Source organism: Scyliorhinus torazame, chromosome 24, assembly GCF_047496885.1.
Source record: "Scyliorhinus torazame isolate Kashiwa2021f chromosome 24, sScyTor2.1, whole genome shotgun sequence".
NCBI classification, from domain to species: domain Eukaryota; kingdom Metazoa; phylum Chordata; class Chondrichthyes; order Carcharhiniformes; family Scyliorhinidae; genus Scyliorhinus; species Scyliorhinus torazame.
This window is the reverse complement of record NC_092730.1, coordinates 4908950-4934075: the sequence shown is the minus strand read 5'-3', so window position 1 is coordinate 4934075 and position 25126 is coordinate 4908950. Positions and strand designations below refer to the sequence as shown.

The 25126-nt window shown below is 58.2% G+C and overlaps 2 protein-coding genes across 2 annotated transcripts in view; one reads left to right on the top strand and one right to left on the bottom strand.

Annotated features, from left to right (window-relative positions):
- The window catches only part of LOC140400183 (REST corepressor 2-like), a 1146610-nt gene that overhangs the window by 750707 nt on the left and 370777 nt on the right, over positions 1–25126 (top strand). The window lies entirely within an intron of this gene.
- LOC140399832 (trypsin inhibitor ClTI-1-like) lies at positions 3854–7618 on the bottom strand. The gene is made up of 4 exons (XM_072489285.1): positions 7487–7618; positions 6145–6170; positions 5921–6033; positions 3854–4005 (listed from the first exon to the last, which is right to left on the bottom strand). The coding sequence occupies exons 1-4, from the start codon at positions 7539–7541 to the stop codon at positions 3936–3938; spliced, it is 264 nt and encodes an 87-aa protein (XP_072345386.1). The 5' UTR covers positions 7542–7618; the 3' UTR covers positions 3854–3935.

The following is a 25126-nucleotide window of genomic DNA, read 5'->3' as shown; positions in this document are numbered from 1 at the left end:
CCTTCCCCCCTCTACCCCCTTCTCCCCTTCCCCCTCTCCCCCACCTCTCCCCCTTCCCCCTTCCCCCCTCTCCCCCTTCCCCTCTCCCCTTCCCCCCTCCTCTTCCCCCCTCCTCCCCCTCTCCACCTCTCCCCCTTCCCCCCCTCTCCCCTCCCCCCTCCACCCCCTTCTCCCCCTTCCCCCTCCACCCCCTTCTCCCCCTTCCCCCCTCCACCCCCTTCTCCCCCTTCCCCCTCTCCCCCACCTCTCCCCCTTCCCCCTTCCCCCCTCTCCCCCTTCCCCTCTCCCCTTCCCCCTTCCTCCCCCCTCTCCCCTTCCCCCCTCCCCACCTCTCCCCCCCTTCCCCCTCTACCCCTTCCCCCTCCCCCTCCACCCCCTTCTCCCCCTTCCCCCCTTCCCCCCCTCCACCCCCTTCTCCCCCTTCTCCCCCTTCCCCCCTCCCCCACCTCTCCCCCTTCCCCCTCTCCCCTTCTCCCTCTCCCCCCCTTCCCCTCTCCCCTTCCCCCTCCCCACCTCTCCCCCTTCCCCCCTCCTCCCCCTCTCCACCTCTCCCCCCTTCCCCCTCCTCCTTTCCCCCCTCTACCCCTTCCCCCACCTCTCCCCCTCTCCTCCTTCCTCCCCTCTCCCCCTTCCCCCTCCTCCCTTCCCCCCTCCTCCCCCTCTCCACGTCTCCCCCCTTCCCCCTCCTCCCTTCCCCCTCCCCCTTCTCAACTCTCCCCACCTCTCCCTCTCTCTCCCCCTCCCCACCTCCCCCACCTCTCCCCCTCTCCCCCACCTCTCTCCCCCACCTCTCCCCCACCTCTCCCCTCTCCCTCCACCTCTCCCACCTGCCTCGCTCTTCCCCCTCTCTCCCCCACCTCTCACCCCCACACACCCCCACCACCCTCCCCCACCTCTCCCCCTTCCCCCCTCTCCCCCTTCCTCCCCTCTCCCCCTTCCCCCTCCTCCCTTCCCACCTCCCCTTCTCAACTCTCCCCACCTCTCCCTCTCTCTCCCCCCTCCCCACCTCTCCCCCCTCTCCCCCACCTCTCCCTTCTCCCCCACCTCTCTCCCCTCTCCCCCACCTCTCCCCTCTCCCCACCTCTCTCCCCCACCTCTCCCCCCACCTCTCCCCCACTTCTCTCCCCCACTTCTCTCCCTCACCTTTCCCACCTGCCCCACTCTTCCCCCTCTCTCCCCCACCTCTTCCCCCACCTCTCCCCCACTTCTCTCCCCCACCTCTCCCCTCACCTTTCCCACATGCCCCACTCTTCCCCCTCTCTCCCCCACCTCTCCCTTCTCCCCCACCTCTCTCCCCTCTCCCCCACCTCTCCCCCACCTCTCCCCTCTCCCCCACCTCTCCCCCCACCTCTCCCCCCACTTCTCTCCCCCACCTCTCCCCTCACCTTTCCCACCTGCCCCACTCTTCCCCCTCTCTCCCCCACCTCTCCCCCCACCTCTCCCCCACTTCTCTCCCCCACCTCTCCCCTCACCTTTCCCACCTGCCCCGCTCTTCCCCCTCTCTCCCCCACCTCTCCACCCCCCCAACCTCACTACCCCCACCTCTCTCCCCCCCCCCCCCACCTATCCCCACACCTCGCGCCCACCTCTCCCTCCACCCCCCCCCCCACAGTAGCACAGTGGCTGGCACCGTTGCTTCACAGCTCCAGGGTCCCAGATTCGATTCCCAGCTTGGGTCACTGTCTGTGCGGAGTCTGCACGTTCTCCCCGTGTCTGCGTGGGTTTCCTCCGGGTGCTCCGGTTTCCTCCCACAAGTCCCGAAAGACGTGCTGTTGGGTGAATTGGACATTCTGAATTCTCCCTCTGTGTACCCGAACAGGCGCCGGAATGTGGCGACTAGGGGATTTTCACAGTAACTTCATCGCAGCGTTAATGTCAGCCTACTTGTGACAATAAAGATTATTATTAAATGACGCCTTAGCAAGGTCCCGCAGGCCGTTAGTTCCCAGGCACTGGGAGAATTGGGTAGTGAGGTATTAATGCCACCAGTGCCCATTGACCCACCTAAATATGTTAATCAGATCGCGACGCCTCGCGAGATTGTGTTAAATCGCCCGAGGCGTTTCGAGCGTCACCAACCTCGCGATTCATCGGCCTCGCCGCGTCACTACCTCGAGCGAGCCGAGGGCGTTAAATCTCGCCCGACCTCTCCAGTTCATCGGTCTTCAGTGTGGTCCGGGCTGGGAATGTTAACTCTCCTTTCCCTCCACTGCCAGACTTGGTGAAAGCTTTTTTCCAACAGTTTGGGTTTCTATCCCATCGCTGCCTGGTTTCTGAATCCTCGCGCTGCCTTTGACCCCCCTGAGATCTGACCTCGGGACACTCCCAGCTCCAGAACCTGTGTTTGTCAATCAATCACCTCTCGCTCTGTCCGGGACCTGGAGCCCACAGGAAATCCTGAATTCAAATTAAACCACTTGGTTTCCTTTTTAAAAAACAAGGATGGCGGGAAGGAGATTGAAGGGCGGCACGGTAGCACAGTGGTTAGCACTGTGGCTTCACAGCTCCAGGGTCCCTGGTTCGATTCTGGCTTGGGTCACTGTCCGTGCGGAGTCTGCACGTCCTCCCCGTGTCTGCGTGGGTTTCCTCCGGGTGCTCCGGTTTCCTCCCACAGTCCAAAGATGTGCGTGTTAGGTGGATTGGCCGTGATAAATTGCCCCTTAGTGTCCAAAAAGGTTGGGTGGGGTTACGGGGATAGGGTGGAGGTGTGGGCTTGGGTAGGGTGCTCTTTCCAAGGGCCGGTGCAGACTCGATGGGCCGAATGGCCTCGTTCTGCTCTGTAAATTCTATGAATCTACGATTGGCTGGGGGGGTGGGGGTGGCGCGGGGGGGGTGGCGGGGGGGGGGTGGGGTGGGGGGTGGCGCGGGGGGGGTGGGGTGGCGCGGGGGGGGTGGCGCGGGGGGGTGGGGGTGGGGGTGGCGCGGGGGGGGTGGCGGGGGGGGGTTGGTGGGGTGGGTGGCGCGGGGGGGGGGGGGAGAGGAGGACACAGTTATTATCCTATTAGAGCTCCCGAACCTGTGGAGGGGTGCACTGTTAGTGGAAAGGACCCTCCAATGGGGTTGATCATGGTTGATTGGCAAGAGAGAGACAGAAAGATCCGCATTTACCTAGCACCTTTCTCTACCACCGGACACCTCAAAGTGCCACACGGCCAATGGAGTACGTTTTGAAGTGAGGTCGCTGCTGTGATGTGGGAAAGGCAGCAGCCAATTTACACACAGCAAGATCCCGCACACAGCAATGTGAGAATGTTTTTCATAGAATCCCGACAGGCAGAAGGAGGCCATTCGGCCCATCGAGTCTGCACCGGCTCTCTGAAAGAGCACCCGACCCAGGCCCACGGCCCCACCCTATCCCCGTAACCCCACCTAACCTTTTTAGACACTAAGGGGCAATTGATCGCGGCCAATCCACCCCGCACATCTTTGGACTGTGGGAGGAAACCGGAGCCCCCGGAGGAAACCCACGCAGACACGGGGAGGACGTGCAGACTCCGCACGGACAGTCACGAGGTCAGAATTGAACCCGGGTCCCTGGCGCTGTGAGGCAGCGGTGCTAAACACCCCCAACGGTGGCAGCACTCCCTCAGCACTGCAGTGCCACCGTGATGTTTGCCCTCGTGCCCCGGGGTGGGACTCGAACCTGGAACTGCGCTACCAACTGAACTACTGCCAATGGGGCCTGAAGCAGCGCTGTGGCCCCGAGCGGGGGCTTTCCAGGCAGAAGGTTGGCGATGGGTGGCTGGTCGACGTGGTCACTGAAACTGCAACATGCCTGAATATCTGCAAAACTGTCAGCCTCTCAAACCCTGCATCCCGTGACCAATCTCAGGGAAAACACTTGAACACATCCGACCGAGAAGGGGTTTTACTGGCGCAAGAATCTGAAAGACATGTCTGTAACCATGGCTTTCTTGAAAGGTTTGCAGTTGAATTCAACTCAGGTTCATGTCTTTACAGGTGCAGTATCCTTCGTGTTTGATTCCAATGTCTTTACCGGCCTCCCTGTGAGGAGAAGCAACAATATCCGTCAGAGGCCATTCACCCGTCACATCCATCCTGTGACCTTCACCATCTTTCAATGAACTCCTCCTCACTCTACACAGGTGCGAGGATATTCGGTCAGCAGGGGCGGGCACCCTAGCATTGCTCGAGAAACTGTGACGACCGAACCGGGTTCGATTCCCGGCTTGGGTCACGGTCTGGGCTATTGGACTGTGGTTTGACTGGGGAAGTCCCTGGGGAGTTAATGTGCTTTGCAGCCTGCAGAGATCATTTGCTTTGCAGCTTGGGGAGACGGGGCCATTGCTGGGAGGAGACCAGGAAGGCGGAGAGAGATTTTGAAAAGCTTTCGAGAGGCAATTTTTGGGAGAAACTTTGGAGAGAGGAGTTGAATTCTGATCTTCCTGACGCAGAGTCCACAATTCTCCTACGGTAAGCTGAATTGAGAGCTGTATGTTTCTTTTCTCAGTGTTTAACGGAGAATTGAATAGTTGCGTTTAAGGGGTAATTGTAAACTGTTTGTTTCGGGTGTGAAGTTAAAGAGTTTAATATTGTATTCAGAATAAAGTTCTGTTTGAAAAATATCCAAGCCCTATTTCAAAGAACTCACAGAATTTACACTGCAGAAGGAGGCCATTTGGCAAATCAAGTCTCCACCGGCCCTTGGAAAGAGCACCCTACCAAAGCCCATGCCTCCACCCCATCCCCGCAACCCAGTAACCCCACCCAACCTTTTTTGGTCACTAAGGGCAATTTATCCTGGCCAATCCACCTAAGCTGCACATCTTTGGACTGTGGGAGGAAACCGGAGCACCCGGAGGAAACCCACGCACACACGGGGAGGAAGTGCAGACTCCGCACAGACAGTGACCCAAGCCGGGAATCGAACCCGGGTCCCTGGAGCTGTGAATCGTAGAATGTACAGTGCAGCAAGGAGGCCATTCGGCCCATCAAGTCTGCACCGGCTCTTGGAAAGAGCACCCATTTAAGCCCATGCCTCCACCCTATCCCTGGCAGCACGGTAGCATTGTGGATAGCACAATTGCTTCACAGCTCTAGTGTCCCAGGTTCGATTATGGCTTGGGTCACTGTCTGTGCGGAGTCTGCACATCCTCCCCGTGTGCGCGTGGGTTTCCTCCGGGTGCTCCGGTTTCCTCCCACAGTCCAAAGATGTGCAGGTTAGGTGGATTGGCCGTGATAAATTGCCCTTAGTGTCCAAATTGCCCTTAGTGTTGGGTGGGGTTGCTGGGTTATGGGGATGGGGTGGAGGTGTTGACTTTGGGTTGGGTGCTCTTTCCAAGAGCCGGTGCAGACTCGATAGGCCGAATGGCCTCCTTCTGCACTGTAAATTCTATGATTCTATGATAATCTGTAACCCCATCTAACCTTTTGTGGACACTAAGGGGCAATTGATTGCGGCCAATCCACCTAACCTGCGCGTCTTTGGACTGTGGGAGGAAACCGGAGCACCCGGAGGAAACCCACGCACACACGGGGAGAACGTGCAGACTCCGCACAGACAGTGACCCAAGTCGGAATCGAACCCGGGACCCTGGAGCTGTGAAGCAACAGTGCTGACCACTGTGCTACACTGCCGCCCCTTATTGGGGGTGTTCGAAGGGTGGGGGTGCGCAGGGCAATTAAGTAGGGGCCTCTGGGAGGTTGGCGAGGTGACGGGTTAGGGAGGGGGGGGGGGGCATGAAATCATCCTGAAGCGAATCATTGTTCCCGCACAATCTTTCAAAATGAACTGAGATATTGGGTTTTTGTTCCTAACCCCGGTTGGGACCTGGCCTGGCAACGTAGCAAAACGTGGAAGTACCTCTCCCAGCACCCAGTTTGCACCTTCATTCACAAGGCAGGTTTTAAGGGGGGTATTTCAGCGTTTAACAGAGAGGGGCTCGTGAAGGATGCTCACCCATTGTAACGGCAGAGATGACAGCGGTTTAAGTAGTCCTTGCCGTTTGTCCCACACACTGGGTCGTAACGCGTGGGGCACTCTGGGATTTTGGGGTAGTCATCACAGCTTAACTGCAAAAGAAATGGGATTATCACCAGAACAGCCAGTTTCGCTTCAAGAAAAAAAAGAGGGGAAAAAAAGAAATCCCCGGCTTTGAGAAACTTGCCTACTGAAGGGTTTACCTCAACGGCGTCGCTCCCCAGCAGGTCTGAAATGGGAAATTACAAAGAGAGAGTTGTGACAGAGGGCGCAGATTGTCAAAGGTCGCTTGCAGAGTAAACCCCCCCCCAATTCTCCCCCCCCCCCCCCCAGCCACCCCCCCAGCCACCCTCCCACTTATCCCAGCTTAGGCCATAAGACACAGGAGCAGAATTAGGCCACTCGGCCCATCGAGTCTGCTCCCCCATTCAATCACGGCTGATATTTTTCTCATCCCCATTCTCCTGCCTTCTCCCCATAACCCCTGATCCCCTTATTAATCAAGAACCTGTCTGCCTCTGTCTTAAAGACACTCTGTGATTTGGCCTCCACAGCCTTCTGCGGCAAAGAGTTCCACAGATTCACCACCCTCTGGCTGAAGAAATTCCTCCCCATCTCTGTTTTAAAGGACCGTCCCTTTAGTCTGAGATGGTGTCCTCTGGTTCTAGTTTTTCCTACAAGTGGAAACATCCTCTCCACGTCCACTCTATCCAGGCCTCGCAGTATCCTGTAAGTTTCAATAAGATCCCCCCTCGTCCTTCTAATCTCTGAACGAGTACAGACCCAGAGTCCTCAACCGCTCCCCATACGACAAGCTCTTGATTCCAGGGATCATTCTTGTGAACCTCCTCTGGACCCTTTCCAAGGCCCCCGCACATCCTTCCTTAGATACGGGGCCCAAAACTGCTCACAATACTCCAAATGGGGTCTGACCAGAGCCTTATATAGCCTCAGAAGTACATCCCTGCTCTTGTATTCTGGCCCTCTTGACATGAATGCTAACATTGCATTTACCTTCCTAACTGCCGACTGAACCTGCACGTTAACCTTAAGAGAATCGTGAACAAGGATTCCCAAGTCCCTTTGTGCGTCAGATTTCTGAAGCATTTCCCCATTTAGAAAATAGTCTGTGCCTCCATTCCTCCTTCCAAAGTGCAGAACCTCACACTTTTCCACATTGTATTCCATCTGCCACTTCATTGCCCGCTCTCCTAGCCTGTCCAAATCCCTCTGCAGCCCCCCTGCTTCCTCAATACTACCCGTCCCTCCACAGATCTTTGTATCATCTGCTTCCCCAATCTATCTTCCCCACTGAAGCTCCTCATCGCAGGAGCCCAGCCTGGTCAATCCTTCCCGCACCCTCTCGAAAGCCGCCAGGTCCTTCCAAAGGAGCGAAGTCTGGAGCTCGACACCACCCTCCAGCTCAAATACTGACTTATAAGACCTCAGCAGAACCTGCCTTCAATAGCCAACAAACTATCCCACGTGCGAATCCACACGTTTCGGACAACAAATGTGTGAGGAACATGGATGAACATTACCCACCTCTGAATACAAGAAGGACAGAAGCTGTGATGAGAATCACTCCACTCCTCTTCATTGTGCGATTCCTGGATGCGAGTTAAGTAGTTTGACGCTGGGAGTATTTATACACTTTCATACATCCGGTTCCTGTTTGACTGTCAACAACCAGCACTTGGAAATTGCCTCCATTACACTGGATGAGTGACTATAAATTGCTGATTGCAAACTTTTCAAAAGCGTCCCTTGCTGTACATTAACTAGGCGATGGGGTGAAGCCTAGCTGCTGACAACACTTGTTATCTCTGCCTGTGGGATATGGGTTCAGCTGACTGCCCCGATGGTGGGGGTCCAGGCGGCAGTCTCTGTGCAGTCTCAACGCAGTAAGGTCTGAAGCCTCCCACAGTTCAGCATCGATGTCCACTCAAACCCACAGACTGTACGTCACGGAAAAAACTAGCCAAAACTTCGAGGTTTCGCAAAGGTCTTTTATTATAACACGAACTTCGTGGAGGGAGTTAGAGTGACCACCGTCCTTCTAATTGCCCCCACCTTACAAGAGTATAGCAGTACTTCATACGGTTCAATAAGCAATATTATGGAAAAACGAGGCATTCCTTTGATAAGCCCAGACACAGACAAGCGAGCAGGGTTAAACAACAGGCCTTGAATTCCCAGCCTAGGGACAATAATAATCGTCTACTCTCAGCAAAATGTGCAGCTGTGCACTTGTTTACATAGTCTGGCCTTCTGCCTATTACATGCAGAACTTCTTGACGGAAATAAAGCTAATATATCCATCATGCTTTGCCAAATGCCTATTGCCATGAAATATAGTCACGCAGCCAGGTAAGACGGAGTACAGGGTATTAAAGGCAACTAATCCGACAACTAAAGTTCCTTCTACACTGTAGGAAGTAAACGGTTTGAAAATGTCACGGCGGGGCATGGGGGATGTGGAGGAAGATTATTCTGAGTTTTGGAGTGAGGGATATTATTCCTGAACACCAGAGCTTTAACCTCTCTAGTCCCCAGCCTTTCCCGAAGGAACTCGCTACTCTCTGGAGGCAAGAAGATTCCCCAACAAGGCTTTCCAATACTGGTGGCAAAGGTTATCTGGACAAAGTTCTCTGGCCTTCATAGCGAGGGGATTTGAGTATCGGAATGGAGATGTTTTACTGCAATTGTACAGGGCCTTGGTGAGGCCACACCGGGAGTATTGTGGGCAGTTCTGGTCTCCTTCTCTGAGGAAGGATGTTCTTGCTGTGGAGGGAGAGCAGCGAAGGTTTACCAGACTGATTCCTGGGGTGGCGGGACTGTCACAGGAGGGGAGACTAAGTGGGTTAGGATTATATTCATTGGAGTTTAGACGAGTGAGAGGGGATCTCGTAGAAACGTCCAAGATTCTAACAGGATTGGACAGGGTAGATTCAGAAAGAATGTTCCCGATGGTGGGGGAGTCCAGCTGCCCCGCCCTCCAGTGACCCACTGACCCACATGTCACAGAGTCGGCAGGTCACTATCCCCGTCAAACCCCCGCAGAAGGAAGGTTGGTCCCCGGGGCACCGCCGAAGAGGGGTCGATATGGGTGAATGGGCACGGCGCAGGATCGCTGTCGACCTTTCCCCCACGGCCCGGGCTGCAGGAATTTTAACCATTTCACCAGGGCTGCCACCTCCCTCTTCCCAGCTCCCACATTCCACACAGCTCATCCCGAGCACGACCTCCAGCACAACGCGGAACCACCCCGTCTCCCAACCGCCCTCTCACCTAGTCAAGGCCCTCCTTACATTTGCAATGTCACCTCCATTGTAAAATAAAAAGTCTTTCAAAAATATTTCTGCTCGAAAGGTTGCTCCTTCCACTTGACTAACCCCTCAACCTCGCTCTGTGACTCTGCACATTATAAAAACCAGCTCTGTCTCACACGCCCCTGATCCGGGGCACATTCTAACCCAGTCACCCTGGCCGAATGCTTTAAAAAAAGAGATAACATTTCGGTTTTCCGATTTATTTTTTGGGGGCAAAACTTGTTCTGCAAGTAATTGTGTCAACTAATGTGGCACTCCACCGAATCTGCACATCTTTGGACTGTGGGAGGAAACCGGAGCACCCGGAGGAAACCCACACACACACGGGGAGAACGTGCAGACTCCGCACAGACAGTGACACAGCGGGGAATCGAACCTGGGACCCTGGCACTGTGAGACAGCAGTGTTAACCCGGGTCCCTGGCACTGTGGGACAGCAGTGTTAACCCGGGTCCCTGGCACTGTGAGACAACAGTGTTAACCCGGGTCCCTGGCACTGTGAGACAGCAGTGTTAACCCGGGTCCCTGGCTCTGCGAGACAGCAGTGTTAACCCGGGTCCCTGGCACTGTGAGACAACAGTGTTAACCCGGGTCCCTGGCACTGTGAGACAGCAGTGTTAACCCGGGTCCCTGGCACTGTGAGACAGCAGTGTTAACCCGGGTCCCTGGCTCTGTGAGACAGCAGTGTTAACCCGGGTCCCTGGCACTGTGAGACAGCAGTGTGAACCCGGGTCCCTGGCACTGTGAGACAGCAGTGTTAACCCGGGTCCATGGCACTGTGAGACAGCAGTGCTAACCCGGTCTCTGGCACTGTGAGACAGCAGTGTTAACCTGGGTCACAGGCACTGTGAGACAGCAGTGTTAACCCGGGTCCCTGGCACTGTGAGACAGCAGTGTTAACCCGGGTCCCTGGCTCTGTGAGACAGCAGAGTTAACCCGGGTCCCTGGCACTGTGAGACAGCAGTGTTAACCCGGGTCCCTGGCACTGTGAGACAGCAGTGTTAACCCGGGTCCCTGGCACTGTGAGACAGCAGTGTTAACCCGGGTCCCTGGCACTGTGAGACAGCAGTGTTAACCCGGGTCCCTGGCACTGTGAGACAGCAGTGTTAACCCGGGTCCCTGGCACTGTGGGACAGCAGTGTTAACCCGGGTCCCTGGCACTGTGAGACAGCAGTGTTAACCCGGGTCCCTGGCACTGTGAGACAGCAGTGTTAACCCGGGCCCCTGGCTCTGTGAGACAGCAGTGTTATCCCGGGTCCCTGGCACTGTGAGACAGCAGTGTTAACCCGGGTCCCTGGCGCTGTGAGACAGCAGTGTTAACCCGGGTCCCTGGCACTGTGAGACAGCAGTGTTAACCCGGGTCCCTGGCACTGTGAGACAGCAGTGTTAACCCGGGTCCCTGGCACTGTGAGACAACAGTGTTAACCCGGGTCCCTGGCACTGTGAGACAGCAATGTTAACCCGGGTCCCTGGCACTGTGAGACAGCAGTGTTAACCCGGGTCCCTGGCACTGTGAGACAGCAGTGTTAACCCGGGTCCCTGGCACTGTGAGACAGCAGTGCTAACCCGGTGATGCGCAATCAATTACTCTCAAGACAAGATGAGTCATAACTAATAGGCTTTAATCTGCTAGAACTATTCCCCAGCAGCTTCGATACAGAAAGTGAAGGCTGCTGGGACGGCATTGGTTCTTATACTCCGCCTCTCAGGGCGGAGCTATGTACATCAGCCAATGGGAGACTCCTGGGTCTAGCCAATGGTCATTCACCTCTCAGGTACCACAATACCTGGTATTACCACATTCACCCCCTGTTAAAAAAGAGCCCGGCGGGGTGATGGCCAGCGTTAATGTCGCCTTTCGCATGGTAGGACCAGGTATGGAGGTGCCGTGATGTCGAGGTAAATAGCAAAGTGTTCATGGTGCCGCAATCAGTCGATCGGGTGGCCTGGTCGTCCTTCTGGAGCGTCTGGGCTTTGGCGGTGATCCTGATGGGGTCCCGGCGGTCGCGGCTCCGGGAACGTGGTGTTGTCCTCCCAGGCAGCTTCGTCACCCCTCGGCAGCGCTGTTGGGGTGAAAAGTGGGGAGGACGGGGCGGGCGCCTGTAGAGGGCGTCGGTGCTTGTTCGGGCCGAGGTAGGGGCGGCGGGAGTACTGACCCTCTGGTCAGGTGTTGCGGGGAGGGTGGGGGTGGTGGCACTGGTGCGGGGGCGCGTGGGGCTCCGGCCGGCGCCAGGTCCCGAAGGGAGACCGTGTCTTGGTGGCCGTCGGGGAACGCTACGTAGGCGTACTGGGGGTTGGCATGCAGCAGGTGGACCCTCTCAACCAACGGGTCCGACTTGTGCGCACTCACATGTTTCCGAAGCAGGACGGGTCCGGGTGTCGCTAGCCAGGTTGGGAGCGAGGTCCCGGAGGAGGACTTCCTGGGGAAAACAAGGAGACGTTCATGAGGTGTCTGGTTTGTGGTAGTACAGAGCAGCGACCGGATGGAGTGAAGGGCCACCGGGAGGACTTCCTGCCAGCGGGAGACTGGGAGATTCCTGGACCGTAGGGCCAGCAGGACGGTCTTCCAGACCGTTCCGTTCTCCCTCTCTACCTGTCCGTTACCCCGGGGGTTGTAACTGGTCGTCCTGCTCGAGGCGATGCCCTTGCTGAGCAGGAATTGACGCAGTTCGTCGCTCATAAAGGAGGACCCCCTATCACTGTGTATGTACACGGGGAACCCGAACAGTGCAAAGATATCCTGGAGGGCCTTGATGACGCTGGTTGCGGTCATGTCGGGGCAGGGGATGGCGAATGGGAACCGGGAGTACTCGTCAACCACGTTCAGGAAATACGTGTTGCGGTCGGTGGAGGGGAGGGGGCCTTTGAAATCCATGCTGAGGCGTTCAAAGGGACGGGAAGCCTTTATCAGGTGCGCCCTCTCTGGCCGGTAGAAGTGCGGTTTGCACTCCGCGCATGGAGTCGGGCAGGTTGCGGGTCTTGATAAAATGGAAAAAGCGAGTGACCCCCGGGTGGCAGAGGTCCTCGTGGAGGGCTCGGAGGTGGTCCACTTGTGCGGTGGCACAAGTGCCGCGGGATAGGGCATCAGGAGGCTCGTTCAGCTTCCCGGGACGGTACAAGATCTCGTAATTGTCGGCTCGATCCTCCACCGCAAGATCTTGTCGTTCTTAATCTTGCCCCGCTGCGCATTATCGAACATGAAGGCAACCAACCGTTGGTCCATGAGGAGAGTGAATCTCCTGCCGGCCAGGTAATGCCTCCAATGTCGCACAGCTTCTACTTTGGCTTGTGCCTCTTTTTCGACCAAGGAGTGGTGAATTTCGGAAGTATGGAGAGTGCGGGAGAATAAGGCCACGGGCCTGCCCGCTTGGTTGAGGGTGGCCGCCAGAGCTACGTCGGACGCATCGCTCTCGACCTGGAAGGGGAGGGACTCGTCGATGGCGCGCATCGTGGCCTTTGCAATGTCTGCTTTGATGCGGCTGAAGGCCTGGCGGGCCTCTGTCGACAGGAGGAAGGTTGTGGACAGGATCAGGGGTCGAGCCTTGTCTGCGTAATTAGGGGCCCACTGGGCGTAATAGCTGAAGAACCCGAGGCAGCGCTTTAGGGTCTTGGGGCAGTGAGGGAGGGGGAACTCCATGAGGGGGCGCATGCGTTCAGGGTCGGGGCCTATGACTCCACTTCGCACTACGTAGCCTAGGATGGCTAGACGGTCGGTGCTAAACACGCATTTATCATTATTGTAGGTCAGATTCAGGATTTTCGTGGTCTGGAGGAATTTTCGGAGGTTGGTGTCGTGGTCCCGCTGGTCATGGCCGCAGATGGTGACGTTATCCAGATACGGGAACGTTGCGCGTAAGCCGTACCGGTCAACCATTCGGCCCATCTCACGCTGGAAGACCGAGACCCCATTCGTGACACCGAAGGGAACCCTTAAAAAGTGGTAGAGCCCCCCATCTGCTTCGAAGGCAGTGTACTTGCGGTCCCCAAGATGGAGGGGCAGCTGGTGGTAGGCAGACCTGAGATCCACCGTGGAGCAAACCTTGTATTGCGCGATCCTGTTTACCAGGTCGGCTATACGGGGGAGAGGGTACGCGTCCAGCTGCGTAAACCGGTTGATGGTCTGACTGTAGTCGATGACCATCCTATGTTTCTCCCCGGTCTTTACCACCACGACTTGAGCTCTCCAGGGGCTGTTGCTCGCTTCGATGACCCCTTCCTTCAGCAGCCTTTGGACCTCCGACCTGATGAAGGTCCGGTCCTGGGCGCTGTAGCGTCTGCTCCTGGTGGCGACGGGTTTGCAATCCGGGGTGAGGTTCGTAAACAGGGAAGGCGGGTCGACCTTAAGGGTCGCGAGGCCGCAGACAGTAAGGGGGGGGTATAGGGCCGCCAAATTTAAAGGTCAGGCTTTGCAGATGGCACTGGAAATCCAGCCCCAGGAGGGTGGCCGCGCAGAGGTGCGGCAGAAGGTTCAGGCGGAAATTGTGCAATTCCCTGCCTTGGACAGTGAGGTTCGCGAGGCAGAACCCCTTTATCTCCACCGCGTGTGATCCGGAGGCCAGGGAGATCCGTGGGTTTACGGGATGGGTGACAAGAGAACAGCGCCTTACCGTGTCGGGGTGGACAAAGCTCTCCGTGCTCCCGGAGTCGATCAGGCACGTCGTCACGTGGCCGTTGATGGAGATCGCCGTTGTAGCTTTCGCAAGCGTCCGGGGCCGACTCTGGTCCAGAGTCACTGAGGCCAGCCGCAGAAATGGAGGGTTCTGGTCGGGCAGCGTGTAGTCGGCTGTGCTGGGGGCCTGAGGCCCCATCCAAGATGGTGTCACCCATGGGTCGCACATGGAGTCCAGGGGCGAAGAAGATGGCGGCGGCGAGGGACGCCCAGCGTGGTGGCCGGGGGGGGGCACGCGGCCTGAGGATAGGGGGGAGGCGGTGGGCGCTGGACAGCCGGGGCCTGAAAGGGGGGTTGCCGATAGTCGCTGGAGACCGCGGCCACGGCGAGGGCCTGGCAGACCCCCACAGAGTGGCCCTTCTTGCCGCACCCTTTGCAGGTGGCGGTGCGGGCCGGGCAGCGCGGGCGGGGATGATTCGCCAGCCCGCAGAAGAAACAGCGGGGTCCGGCGGCGGTAGCGGGCCGTCTCGCCGCGCAGGCTTGCGGGGTCAGGGGAAAGGTCTGAGGGGCTGCCGCAACAGGGTGCCACGCGGCCCAGGGGGCCGCCGCGCGTCCGGGAGCAAAGGCCAGCGCGTTTGTATACGCAACGTCCATGGACCCCGCCAGGGCCCGTGCCTCAGTCAGTCCAAGAGTGTCCACTTCTAGGAGCCTTCGGTGGATATCGGGGGAGATCATACCTGCCACAAAAGCATCCCTGATCAAACGTTCCGTGTGCTCATTCACCGTAACTTGCGGGCAGCCACAGTTTCGGCCCAGCACCAGCAGCGCCCGGTACAAGTCTTCCAACATTTCCTTGGGGCTTTGCCTCCTAGTCGCCAGCAGGTGACGAGCATAGATCTGGTTCACAGACGGATATAGTGTCCTTCTAGCAGCTCGATCGCTGCAGCATAATTCTCCGCCTCCTCGATCAGAGGGTAGATCCCAGGGCTGACCCGTGTACGTAGAAGGTGCATTTTTTGTCTTTCCGTGGGGGTGTCGGCGGCCGTGTCGAGGTAGCCATTAAAGCACGCCAGCCAATGTTTGAAGATAGCAGCAGAGTTGTCCGCGTGGGGGCTGAGATGAAGGCACTCCGGTTTGATAGGGAGATCCATCCTTTCAACTGAAGTTGTAGCAGATTAAATTGATGCGCAATCAATTACTCTCGAGACAAGGTGAGTCATAACTGATCAGCTTTAATCAGCTAGAACAGATCCCAGCAGCTTTGATACAGAAAGTGAAGGCTGCTGGGACGGCATTGGTTCTTATACTCCGCCTCTCAGGGCGGAGCTATATACATCAGCCAATGGGAGACTCCTGGGTCTAGCCAGTGGTCATCCACCTCTCAGGTACTGCAATACCTGGTATTACCACACCGGGCACTGTGAGGCAGCAGTGCTAACCCGGGTCCCTGGCACTGTGAGACAGCAGTGTTAACCCGGGTCCCTGGCACTGTGAGACAGCAGTGTTAACCCGGGTCCCTGGCTCTGTGAGGCAGCAGTGTTAACCCGGGTCCCTGGCACTGTGAGACAGCAGTGTTAACCCGGGTCCCTGGCACTGTGAGACAGCAGTGTTAACCCGGGTCCCTGGCACTGTGAGACAGCAGTGTGAACCCGGGTCCCTGGCTCTGTGAGGCAGCAGTGTTAACCCGGGTCCCTGACACTGTGAGACAGCAGTGTTAACCCAGGTCCCTGGCACTGAGACATCAGTGTTAACCCGGGTCCCTGGCACTGTGACACAGCAGTGTTAACCCGGGTCCCTGGCTCTGTGAGACAGCAGTGTTAACCCGGGTCCCTGGCACTGTGAGACAGCAGTGTTAACCCGGGTCCCTGGCACTGTGAGACAGCAGTGTTAACCCGGGTCCCTGGCACTGAGACATCAGTGTTAACCCGGGTCCCTGGCACTGTGACACAGCAGTGTTAACCCGGGTCCCTGGCACTGCGAGACAGCAGTGTTAACCCGGGTCCCTGGCTCTGTGAGACAGCAGTGTTAACCCGGGTCCCTGCCACTGTGAGACAGCAGTGTTAACCCGGGTCCCTGGCACTGCGAGACAGCAGTGTTAACCCGGGTCCCTGGCTCGTGTGAGACAGCAGTGTTAACCCGGGTCCCTGGCACTGTGAGACAGCAGTGTTAACCCGGGTCCCTGGCTCTCTGAGACAGCAGTGTTAACCCGGGTCCCTGGCACTGTGAGACAGCAGTGTTAACCAGGGTCCCTGGCACTGTGAGACAGCAGTGTTAACCCGGGTCCCTGGCTCTGTGAGACAGCAGTGTTAACCCGGGTCCCTGGCACTGTGAGACAGCAGTGTTAACCCGGGTCCCTGGCACTGTGAGACAGCAGTGTTAACCCGGGTCCCTGGCACTGTGAGACAGCAATGTTAACCCGGGTCCCTGGCACTGTGAGACAGCAGTGTTAACCCGCGTCACTGGCACTGTGAGACAGCAGTGTTAACCCGGGTCCCTGGCACTGTGAGACAGCAGTGTTAACCCGGGTCCCTGGCACTGAGACATCAGTGTTAACCCGGGTCGCTGGCACTGTGAGACAGCAGTGTTAACCCGGGTCCCTGGCACTGCGAGACAGCAGTGTTAACCCGGGTCCCTGGCACTGTGAGACAGCAGTATTAACCCGGGTCCCTGGCACTGTGAGACAGCAGTGTTAACCCGGGTCCCTGGCTCTCTGAGACAGCAGTGTTAACCCGGGTCCCTGGCACTGTGAGGCAGCAGTGTTAACCCGGGTCCCTGGCACTGTGAGACAGCAGTGTTAACCCAGGTCCCTGGCTCTGTGAGGCAGCAGTGTTAACCCGGGTCCCTGGCACTGTGAGGCAGCAGTGTTAACCCGGGTCCCTGGCACTGTGAGACAGCAGTGTTAACCCGGGTCTCTGGCACTGTGAGGCAGCAGTGTTAACCCGGATCCCTGGCACTGTGAGACAGCAGTGTTAACCCGGTTCTCTGGCACTGTGAGGCAGCAGTGTTAACCCGGGTCCCTGGCACTGTGAGACAGCAGTGTTAACCCGGGTCCCTGGCACTGTGAGACAGCAGTGTTGACCCGGGTCCCTGGCACTGTGAGACAGCAGTGTTCACCCGGGTCCCTGGCTCTGTGAGACAGCAGTGTTAACCCGGGTCCCTGGCACTGTGAGGCAGCAGTGTTAACCCGGGTCCCTGGCACTGTGAGACAGCAGTGTTAACCCTGGTCCCTGGCTCTGTGAGACAGCAGTGTTAACCCGGGTCCCTGGCACTGTGAGACAGCAGTGTTAACCCGGGTCCCTGGCACGGTGAGACAGCAGTGTTAACCCGGGTCCCTGGCACTGTGAGACAGCAGTGTTAACCCGGGTCCCTGGCACTGTGAGACAGCAGTGTTAACCTGGGTCCATGGCACTGACACAGCAGTGTTAACCCGGGTCACTGGCTCTGTGAGACAGCAGTGTTAACCCGGGTCCCTGGCTCTGTGAGACAGCAGTGTTAACCCGGGTCCCTGGCACTGTGAGGCAGCAGTGTTAACCCGGGTCCTTGGCACTGTGAGACAGCAGTGTTAACCCGGGTCCCTGGCACTGTGAGACAGCAGTGTTAACCCGTGCATCTGGCACTGTGAGACAGCAGTGTTAACCCTGGTCTCTGGCACTGTGAGACAGCAGTGTTAACCCGGGTTCCTGGCACTGTGAGACAGCAGTGTGAACCCGGGTCTCTGGCACTGTGAGACAGCAGTGTTAACCCGGGTCCCTGGCACAGTGAGACAGCAGTGTTCACTCGGGTCCCTGGCACTGTGAGACAGCAGTGTGAACCCGGGTCTCTGGCACTGTGAGACAGCAGTGTGAACCCGGGTCCCTGGCACAGTGAGACAGCAGTGTTAACCCGGTCCCTGGCACTGTGAGACAGCAGTGTTAACCCGGGTCCCTGGCACTGTGAGACAGCAGTGTTAACCCGGGTCCCTGGCACTGTGAGACAGCAGTGTTAACCCGGGTCCCTGGCACTGTGAGACAGCAGTGTTAACCCGGGTCCCTGGCACTGTGAGACAGCAGTGTTAACCCGGGTCCCTGGCACTGTGAGACAGCAGTGTTAACCCGGGTCCCTGGCTCTGTGAGACAGCAGTGTTAACCCGGGTCCCTGGCACTGTGAGACAGCAGTGTTAACCCGGGTCCCTGGCACTGTGAGACAGCAGTGTTAACCCGGGTCCCTGGCACTGTGAGACAGCAGTGCTAACCCGGGTCCCTGGCACTGTGAGACAGCAGTGTTAACCCGGGTCCCTGGCACTGTGAGACAGCAGTGTTAACCCGGGTCCCTGGCACTGTTAGACAGCAGTGTTAACCTGGGTCCCTGGCACTGTGAGACAGCAGTGCTAACCCGGGTCCCTGGCACTGTGAGACAGCAGTGTTAACCCGGGTCCCTGGCACTGTGAGACAGCAGTGTTAACCCGGGTCCCTGGCACTGTGAGACAGCAGTGTTAACCCGGGTCCCTGGCTCTGTGAGACAGCAGTGTTAACCCGGGTCCCTGGCACTGTGAGACAGCAGTGTTAACCCGGGTCCCTGGCACTGTGAGACAGCAGTGTTAACCCGGGTCCCTGGCTCTGTGAGACAGCAGTGTTAACCCGGGTCCCTGGCACTGTGAGACAGCAGTGTTAACCCGGGTCCCTGGCAATGTGAGACAGCAGTGTTAACCCGGGTCCCTGGCACTGTGAGACAGCAGTGTTAACCCGGGTCCCTGGCACTGTGAGACAGCAGTGTTAACCCGGGTCCCTGGCACTGTGAGACAGCAGTGTTAACCCGGGTCCCTGGCACTGTGAGACAGCAGTGTTAACCCGGTTCCCTGGCACTGTGAGACAGCAGTGTTAACCCGGGTCCCTGGCTCTGTGAGACAGCAGTGCTAACCCGGGTCCCTGGCACTGTGAGACAGCAGTGTTAACCCGGGTCCCTGGCACTGTGAGACAGCAGTGTTAACCCGGGTCCCTGGCACTGTTAGACAGCAGTGTTAACCCGGGTCCCTGGCACTGTGAGACAGCAGTGCTAACCCGGGTCCCTGGCACTGTGAGACAGCAGTGTTAACCCGGGTCCCTGGCACTGTGAGACAGCAGTGTTAACCCGGGTCACTGGCTCTGTGAGACAGCAGTGTTAACCCGGGTCCCTGGCACTGTGAGACAGCAGTGTTAACCCGGGTCCCTGGCACTGTGAGACAGCAGTGTTAACCCGGGTCCCTGGCACTGGGAGACAGCAGTGTTAACCCGGGTCCCTGGCACTGTGAGACAGCAGTGTGAACCCGGGTCCCTGGCACTGTGAGACAGCAGTGTTAACCCGGGTCCCTGGCACTGTGAGACAGCAGTGTTAACCCGGGTCCCTGGCACTGTGAGACAGCAGTGTTAACCCTGGTCCTGGCACTGTTAGACAGCAGTGTTAACCCGGGTCCCTGGCTCTGTAAGACAGCAGTGTTAACCCGGGTCCCTGGCACTGTGAGACAGCAGTGCTAACCCGGGTTCCTGGCACTGTGAGACAGCAGTGTTAACCCGGGTCCCTGGCACTGTGATACAGCAGTGTGAACCCGGGTCCCTGGCACTGTGAGACAGCAGTGTTAACCCGGGTCCCTGGCACTGTGAGACAGCAGTGCTAACCCGGGTCCCTGGCACTGTGAGACAGCAGTGTTAACCCGGGTCCCTGGCACTGTGAGACAGCAGTGTTAACCCGGGTACCTGGCACTGTTACACAGCAGTGTTAACCTGGGTCCCTGGCACTGTGAGACAGCAGTGCTAACCCGGGTTCCTGGCACTGTGAGACAGCAGTGTTAACCCGGGTCCCTGGCACTGTGAGACAGCAGTGTTAACCCGGGTCCCTGGCACTGTGAGACAGCAGTGTTAACCCGGGTCCCTGGCTCTGTGAGACAGCAGTGTTAACCCGGGTCCCTGGCACTGTGAGGCAGCAGTGTTAACCCGGGTCCCTGGCACTGTGAGACAGCAGTGTTAACCCTGGTCCCTGGCTCTGTGAGACAGCAGTGTTAACCCGGGTCCCTGGCACTGTGAGACAGCAGTGTTAACCCGGGTCCCTGGCACGGTGAGACAGCAGTGTTAACCCGGGTCCCTGGCACTGTGAGACAGCAGTGTTAACCCGGGTCCCTGGCACTGTGAGACAGCAGTGTTAACCTGGGTCCATGGCACTGACACAGCAGTGTTAACCCGGGTCACTGGCTCTGTGAGACAGCAGTGTTAACCCGGGTCCCTGGCTCTGTGAGACAGCAGTGTTAACCCGGGTCCCTGGCACTGTGAGGCAGCAGTGTTAACCCGGGTCCTTGGCACTGTGAGACAGCAGTGTTAACCCGGGTCCCTGGCACTGTGAGACAGCAGTGTTAACCCGTGCCCCTGGCACTGTGAGACAGCAGTGTTAACCCTGGTCTCTGGCACTGTGAGACAGCAGTGTTAACCCGGGTTCCTGGCACTGTGAGACAGCAGTGTGAACCCGGGTCTCTGGCACTGTGAGACAGCAGTGTTAACCCGGGTTCCTGGCACAGTGAGACAGCAGTGTTCACCCGGGTCCCTGGCACTGTGATACAGCAGTGTGAACCCGGGTCCCTGGCACTGGGAGACAGCAGTGTGAACCCGGGTCCCTGGCACTGTGAGACAGCAGTGTTAACCCGGGTCCCTGGCACTGTGAGACAGCAGTGTTAACCCGGGTCCCTGGCACTGTGAGACAGCAGTGTTAACCCGGGTCCCTGGCACTGTGAGACAGCAGTGTTAACCCGGGTCCCTGGCTCTGTGAGACAGCAGTGTTAACCCGGGTCCCTGGCACTGTGAGACAGCAGTGTTAACCCGGGTCCCTGGCACTGTGAGACAGCAGTGTTAACCCGGGTCCCTGGCACTGTGAGACAGCAGTGCTAACCCGGGTCCCTGGCACTGTGAGACAGCAGTGTTAACCCGGGTCCCTGGCACTGTGAGACAGCAGTGTTAACCCGGGTCCCTGGCACTGTTAGACAGCAGTGTTAACCTGGGTCCCTGGCACTGTGAGACAGCAGTGCTAACCCGGGTTCCTGGCACTGTGAGACAGCAGTGTTAACCCGGGTCCGTGGCACTGTGAGACAGCAGTGTTAACCCGGGTCCCTGGCACTGTGAGACAGCAGTGTTAACCCGGGTCCCTGGCTCTGTGAGACAGCAGTGTTAACCCGGGTCCCTGGCACTGTGAGACAGCAGTGTTAACCCGGGTCCCTGGCACTGTGAGACAGCAGTGTTAACCCGGGTCCCTGGCTCTGTGAGACAGCAGTGTTAACCCGGGTCCCTGGCACTGTGAGACAGCAGTGTTAACCCGGGTCCCTGGCACTGTGAGACAGCAGTGTTAACCCGGGTCCCTGGCACTGTGAGACAGCAGTGTTAACCCGGGTCCCTGGCACTGTGAGACAGCAGTGTTAACCCGGGTCCCTGGCACTGTGAGACAGCAGTGTTAACCCGGGTCCCTTGCACTGTGAGACAGCAGTGTTAACCCGGTTCCCTGGCACTGTGAGACAGCAGTGTTAACCCGGGTCCCTGGCTCTGTGAGACAGCAGTGCTAACCCGGGTCCCTGGCACTGTGAGACAGCAGTGTTAACCCGGGTCCCTGGCACTGTGAGACAGCAGTGTTAACCCGGGTCCCTGGCACTGTTAGACAGCAGTGTTAACCCGGGTCCCTGGCACTGTGAGACAGCAGTGCTAACCCGGGTTCCTGGCACTGTGAGACAGCAGTGTTAACCCGGGTCCCTGGCACTGTGAGACAGCAGTATTAACCCGGGTCCCTGGCACTGTGAGACAGCAGTGTTAACCCGGGTTCCTGGCTCTGTGAGACAGCAGTGTTAACCCGGGTCCCTGGCACTGTGAGACAGCAGTGTTAACCCGGGTCCCTGGCACTGTGAGACAGCAGTGTTAAGCCGGGTCACTGGCTCTGTGAGACAGCAGTGTTAACCCGGGTCCCTGGCACTGTGAGACAGCAGTGTTAACCCGGGTCCCTGGCACTGTGAGACAGCAGTGTTAACCCGGGTCCCTGGCACTGTGAGACAGCAGTGTTAACCCGGGTCCCTGGCACTGTGAGACAGCAGTGTGAACCCGGGTCCCTGGCACTGTGAGACAGCAGTGTTAACCCGGGTCCCTGGCACTGTGAGACAGCAGTGTTAACCCGGGTCCCTGACTCTGTGTGACAGCAGTGTTAACCCGGGTCCCTGGCACTGTGAGGCAGCAGTGTTAACCCGGGTCCCTGGCACTGTGAGACAGCAGTGTTAACCCTGGTCCCTGGCTCTGTGAGACAGCAGTGTTAACCCGGGTCCCTGGCACTGTGAGACAGCAGTGTTAACCCGGGTCCCTGGCACGGTGAGACAGCAGTGTTAACCCGGGTCCCTGGCACTGTGAGACAGCAGTGTTAACCCGGGTCCCTGGCACTGTGAGACAGCAGTGTTAACCTGGGTCCATGGCACTGACACAGCAGTGTTAACCCGGGTCACTGGCTCTGTGAGACAGCAGTGTTAACCCGGGTCCCTGGCTCTGTGAGACAGCAGTGTTAACCCGGGTCCCTGGCACTGTGAGGCAGCAGTGTTAACCCGGGTCCTTGGCACTGTGAGACAGCAGTGTTAACCCGGGTCCCTGGCACTGTGAGACAGCAGTGTTAACCCGTGCCCCTGGCACTGTGAGACAGCAGTGTTAACCCTGGTCTCTGGCACTGTGAGACAGCAGTGTTAACCCGGGTTCCTGGCACTGTGAGACAGCAGTGTGAACCCGGGTCTCTGGCACTGTGAGACAGCAGTGTTAACCCGGGTCCCTGGCACAGTGAGACAGCAGTGTTCACCCGGGTCCCTGGCACTGTGAGACAGCAGTGTGAACCCGGGTCTCTGGCACTGTGAGAGAGCAGTGTGAACCCGGGTCCCTGGCACTGTGAGACAGCAGTGTTAACCCGGGTCCCTGGCACTGTGATACAGCAGTGTGAACCCGGGTCCCTGGCACTGGGAGACAGCAGTGTGAACCCGGGTCCCTGGCACTGTGAGACAGCAGTGTTAACCCGGGTCCCTGGCACTGTGAGACAGCAGTGTTAAGCCGGGTCCCTGGCACTGTGAGACAGCAGTGTTAACCCGGGTCCCTGGCACTGTGAGACAGCAGTGTTAACCCGGGTCCCTGGCTCTGTGAGACAGCAGTGTTAACCCGTGTCCCTGGCACTGTGAGACAGCAGTGTTAACCCGGGTCCCTGGCACTGTGAGACAGCAGTGTTAACCCGGGTCCCTGGCACTGTGAGACAGCAGTGCTAACCCGGGTCCCTGGCACTGTGAGACAGCAGTGTTAACCCGGGTCCCTGGCACTGTGAGACAGCAGTGTTAACCCGGGTCCCTGGCACTGTTAGACAGCAGTGTTAACCTGGGTCCCTGGCACTGTGAGACAGCAGTGCTAACCCGGGTTCCTGGCACTGTGAGACAGCAGTGTTAACCCGGGTCCCTGGTACTGTGAGACAGCAGTGTTAACCCGGGTCCCTGGCTCTGTGAGACAGCAGTGTTAACCCGGGTCCCTGGCACTGTGAGACAGCAGTGTTAACCCGGGTCCTTGGCACTGTGAGACAGCAGTGTTAACCCGGGTCCCTGGCTCTGTGAGACAGCAGTGTTAACCCGGGTCCCTGGCACTGTGAGACAGCAGTGTTAACCCGGGTCCCTGGCACTGTGAGACAGCAGTGTTAACCCGGGTCCCTGGCACTGTGAGACAGCAGTGTTAACCCGGGTCCCTGGCACTGTGAGACAGCAGTGTTAACCCGGGTCCCTGGCACTGTGAGACAGCAGTGTTAACCCGGGTCCCTGGCACTGTGAGACAGCAGTGTTAACCCGGTTCCCTGGCACTGTGAGACAGCAGTGTTAACCCGGGTCCCTGGCTCTGTGAGACAGCAGTGCTAACCCGGGTCCCTGGCACTGTGAGACAGCAGTGTTAACCCGGGTCCCTGGCACTGTGAGACAGCAGTGTTAACCCGGGTCCCTGGCACTGTTAGACAGCAGTGTTAACCCGGGTCCCTGGCACTGTGAGACAGCAGTGCTAACCCGGGTTCCTGGCACTGTGAGACAGCAGTGTTAACCCGGGTCCCTGGCACTGTGAGACAGCAGTGTTAACCCGGGTCCCTGGCACTGTGAGACAGCAGTGTTAACCCGGGTTCCTGGCTCTGTGAGACAGCAGTGTTAACCCGGGTCCCTGGCACTGTGAGACAGCAGTGTTAACCCGGGTCCGTGGCACTGTGAGACAGCAGTGTTAACCCGGGTCACTGGCTCTGTGAGACAGCAGTGTTAACCCTGGTCCCTGGCACTGTGAGACAGCAGTGTTAACCCGGGTCCCTGGCACTGTGAGACAGCAGTGTTAACCCGGGTCCCTGGCACTGTGAGACAGCAGTGTTAACCCGGGTCCCTGGCACTGTGAGACAGCAGTGTGAACCCGGGTCCCTGGCACTGTGAGACAGCAGTGTTAACCCGGGTCCCTGGCACTGTGAGACAGCAGTGTTAACCCGGGTCCCTGGCACTGTGAGACAGCAGTGTTAACCCTGGTCCTGGCACTGTTAGACAGCAGTGTTAACCCGGGTCCCTGGCTCTGTGAGACAGCAGTGTTAACCCGGGTCCCTGGCACTGTGAGACAGCAGTGCTAACCCGGGTTCCTGGCACTGTGAGACAGCAGTGTTAACCCGGGTCCCTGGCACTGTGATACAGCAGTGTGAACCCGGGTCCCTGGCACTGTGAGACAGCAGTGTTAACCCGGGTCCCTGGCACTGTGAGACAGCAGTGTTAACCCGGGTCCCTGGCACTGTGAGACAGCAGTGTGAACCCGGGTCCCTGGCACTGTGAGACAGCAGTGTTAACCCGGGTCCCTGGCACTGTGAGACAGCAGTGTTAACCCGGGTCCCTGGCACTGTGAGACAGCAGTGTTAACCCGCGTCCCTGGCACTGTGAGACAGCAGTGTTAACACGGGTCCCTGGCTCTGTGAGACAGCAGTGTTAACCCGGGTCCCTGGCACTGTGAGACAGCAGTGTTAACCCGGGTCCCTGGCACTGTGAGACAGCAGTGTTAACCCGGGTCCCTGGCACTGTGAGACAGCAGTGTTAACCCGGGTCCCTGACACTGTGAGACAGCAGTGTTAACCCGGGTCCCTGGCTCTGTGAGACAGCAGTGCTAACCCGGGTCCCTGGCACTGTGAGACAACAGTGTTAACCCGGGTCCCTGGCACTGTGAGACAGCAGTGTTAACCCGGGTCCCTGGCACTGTTA

What these genes read in the sequence shown, in the direction of transcription:
- LOC140399832 (XM_072489285.1), bottom strand. Translation starts at nt 7,541, where the DNA reads ATGAAGAGGAGTGGAGTGATTCTCATCACAGCTTCTGTCCTTCTTGTA. An exon ending in TGTCCTTCTTGTATTCAGAG is followed by an intron (nt 6,171 to 7,486) that starts GTGGGTAATGTT and finishes TTCCCATTTCAG; the next exon opens with ACCTGCTGGGGAGCGACGCC. An exon ending in CATCTCTGCCGTTACAATGG is followed by an intron (nt 4,006 to 5,920) that starts GTGAGCATCCTT and finishes TTCTCCTCACAG; the next exon opens with GGAGGCCGGTAAAGACATTG.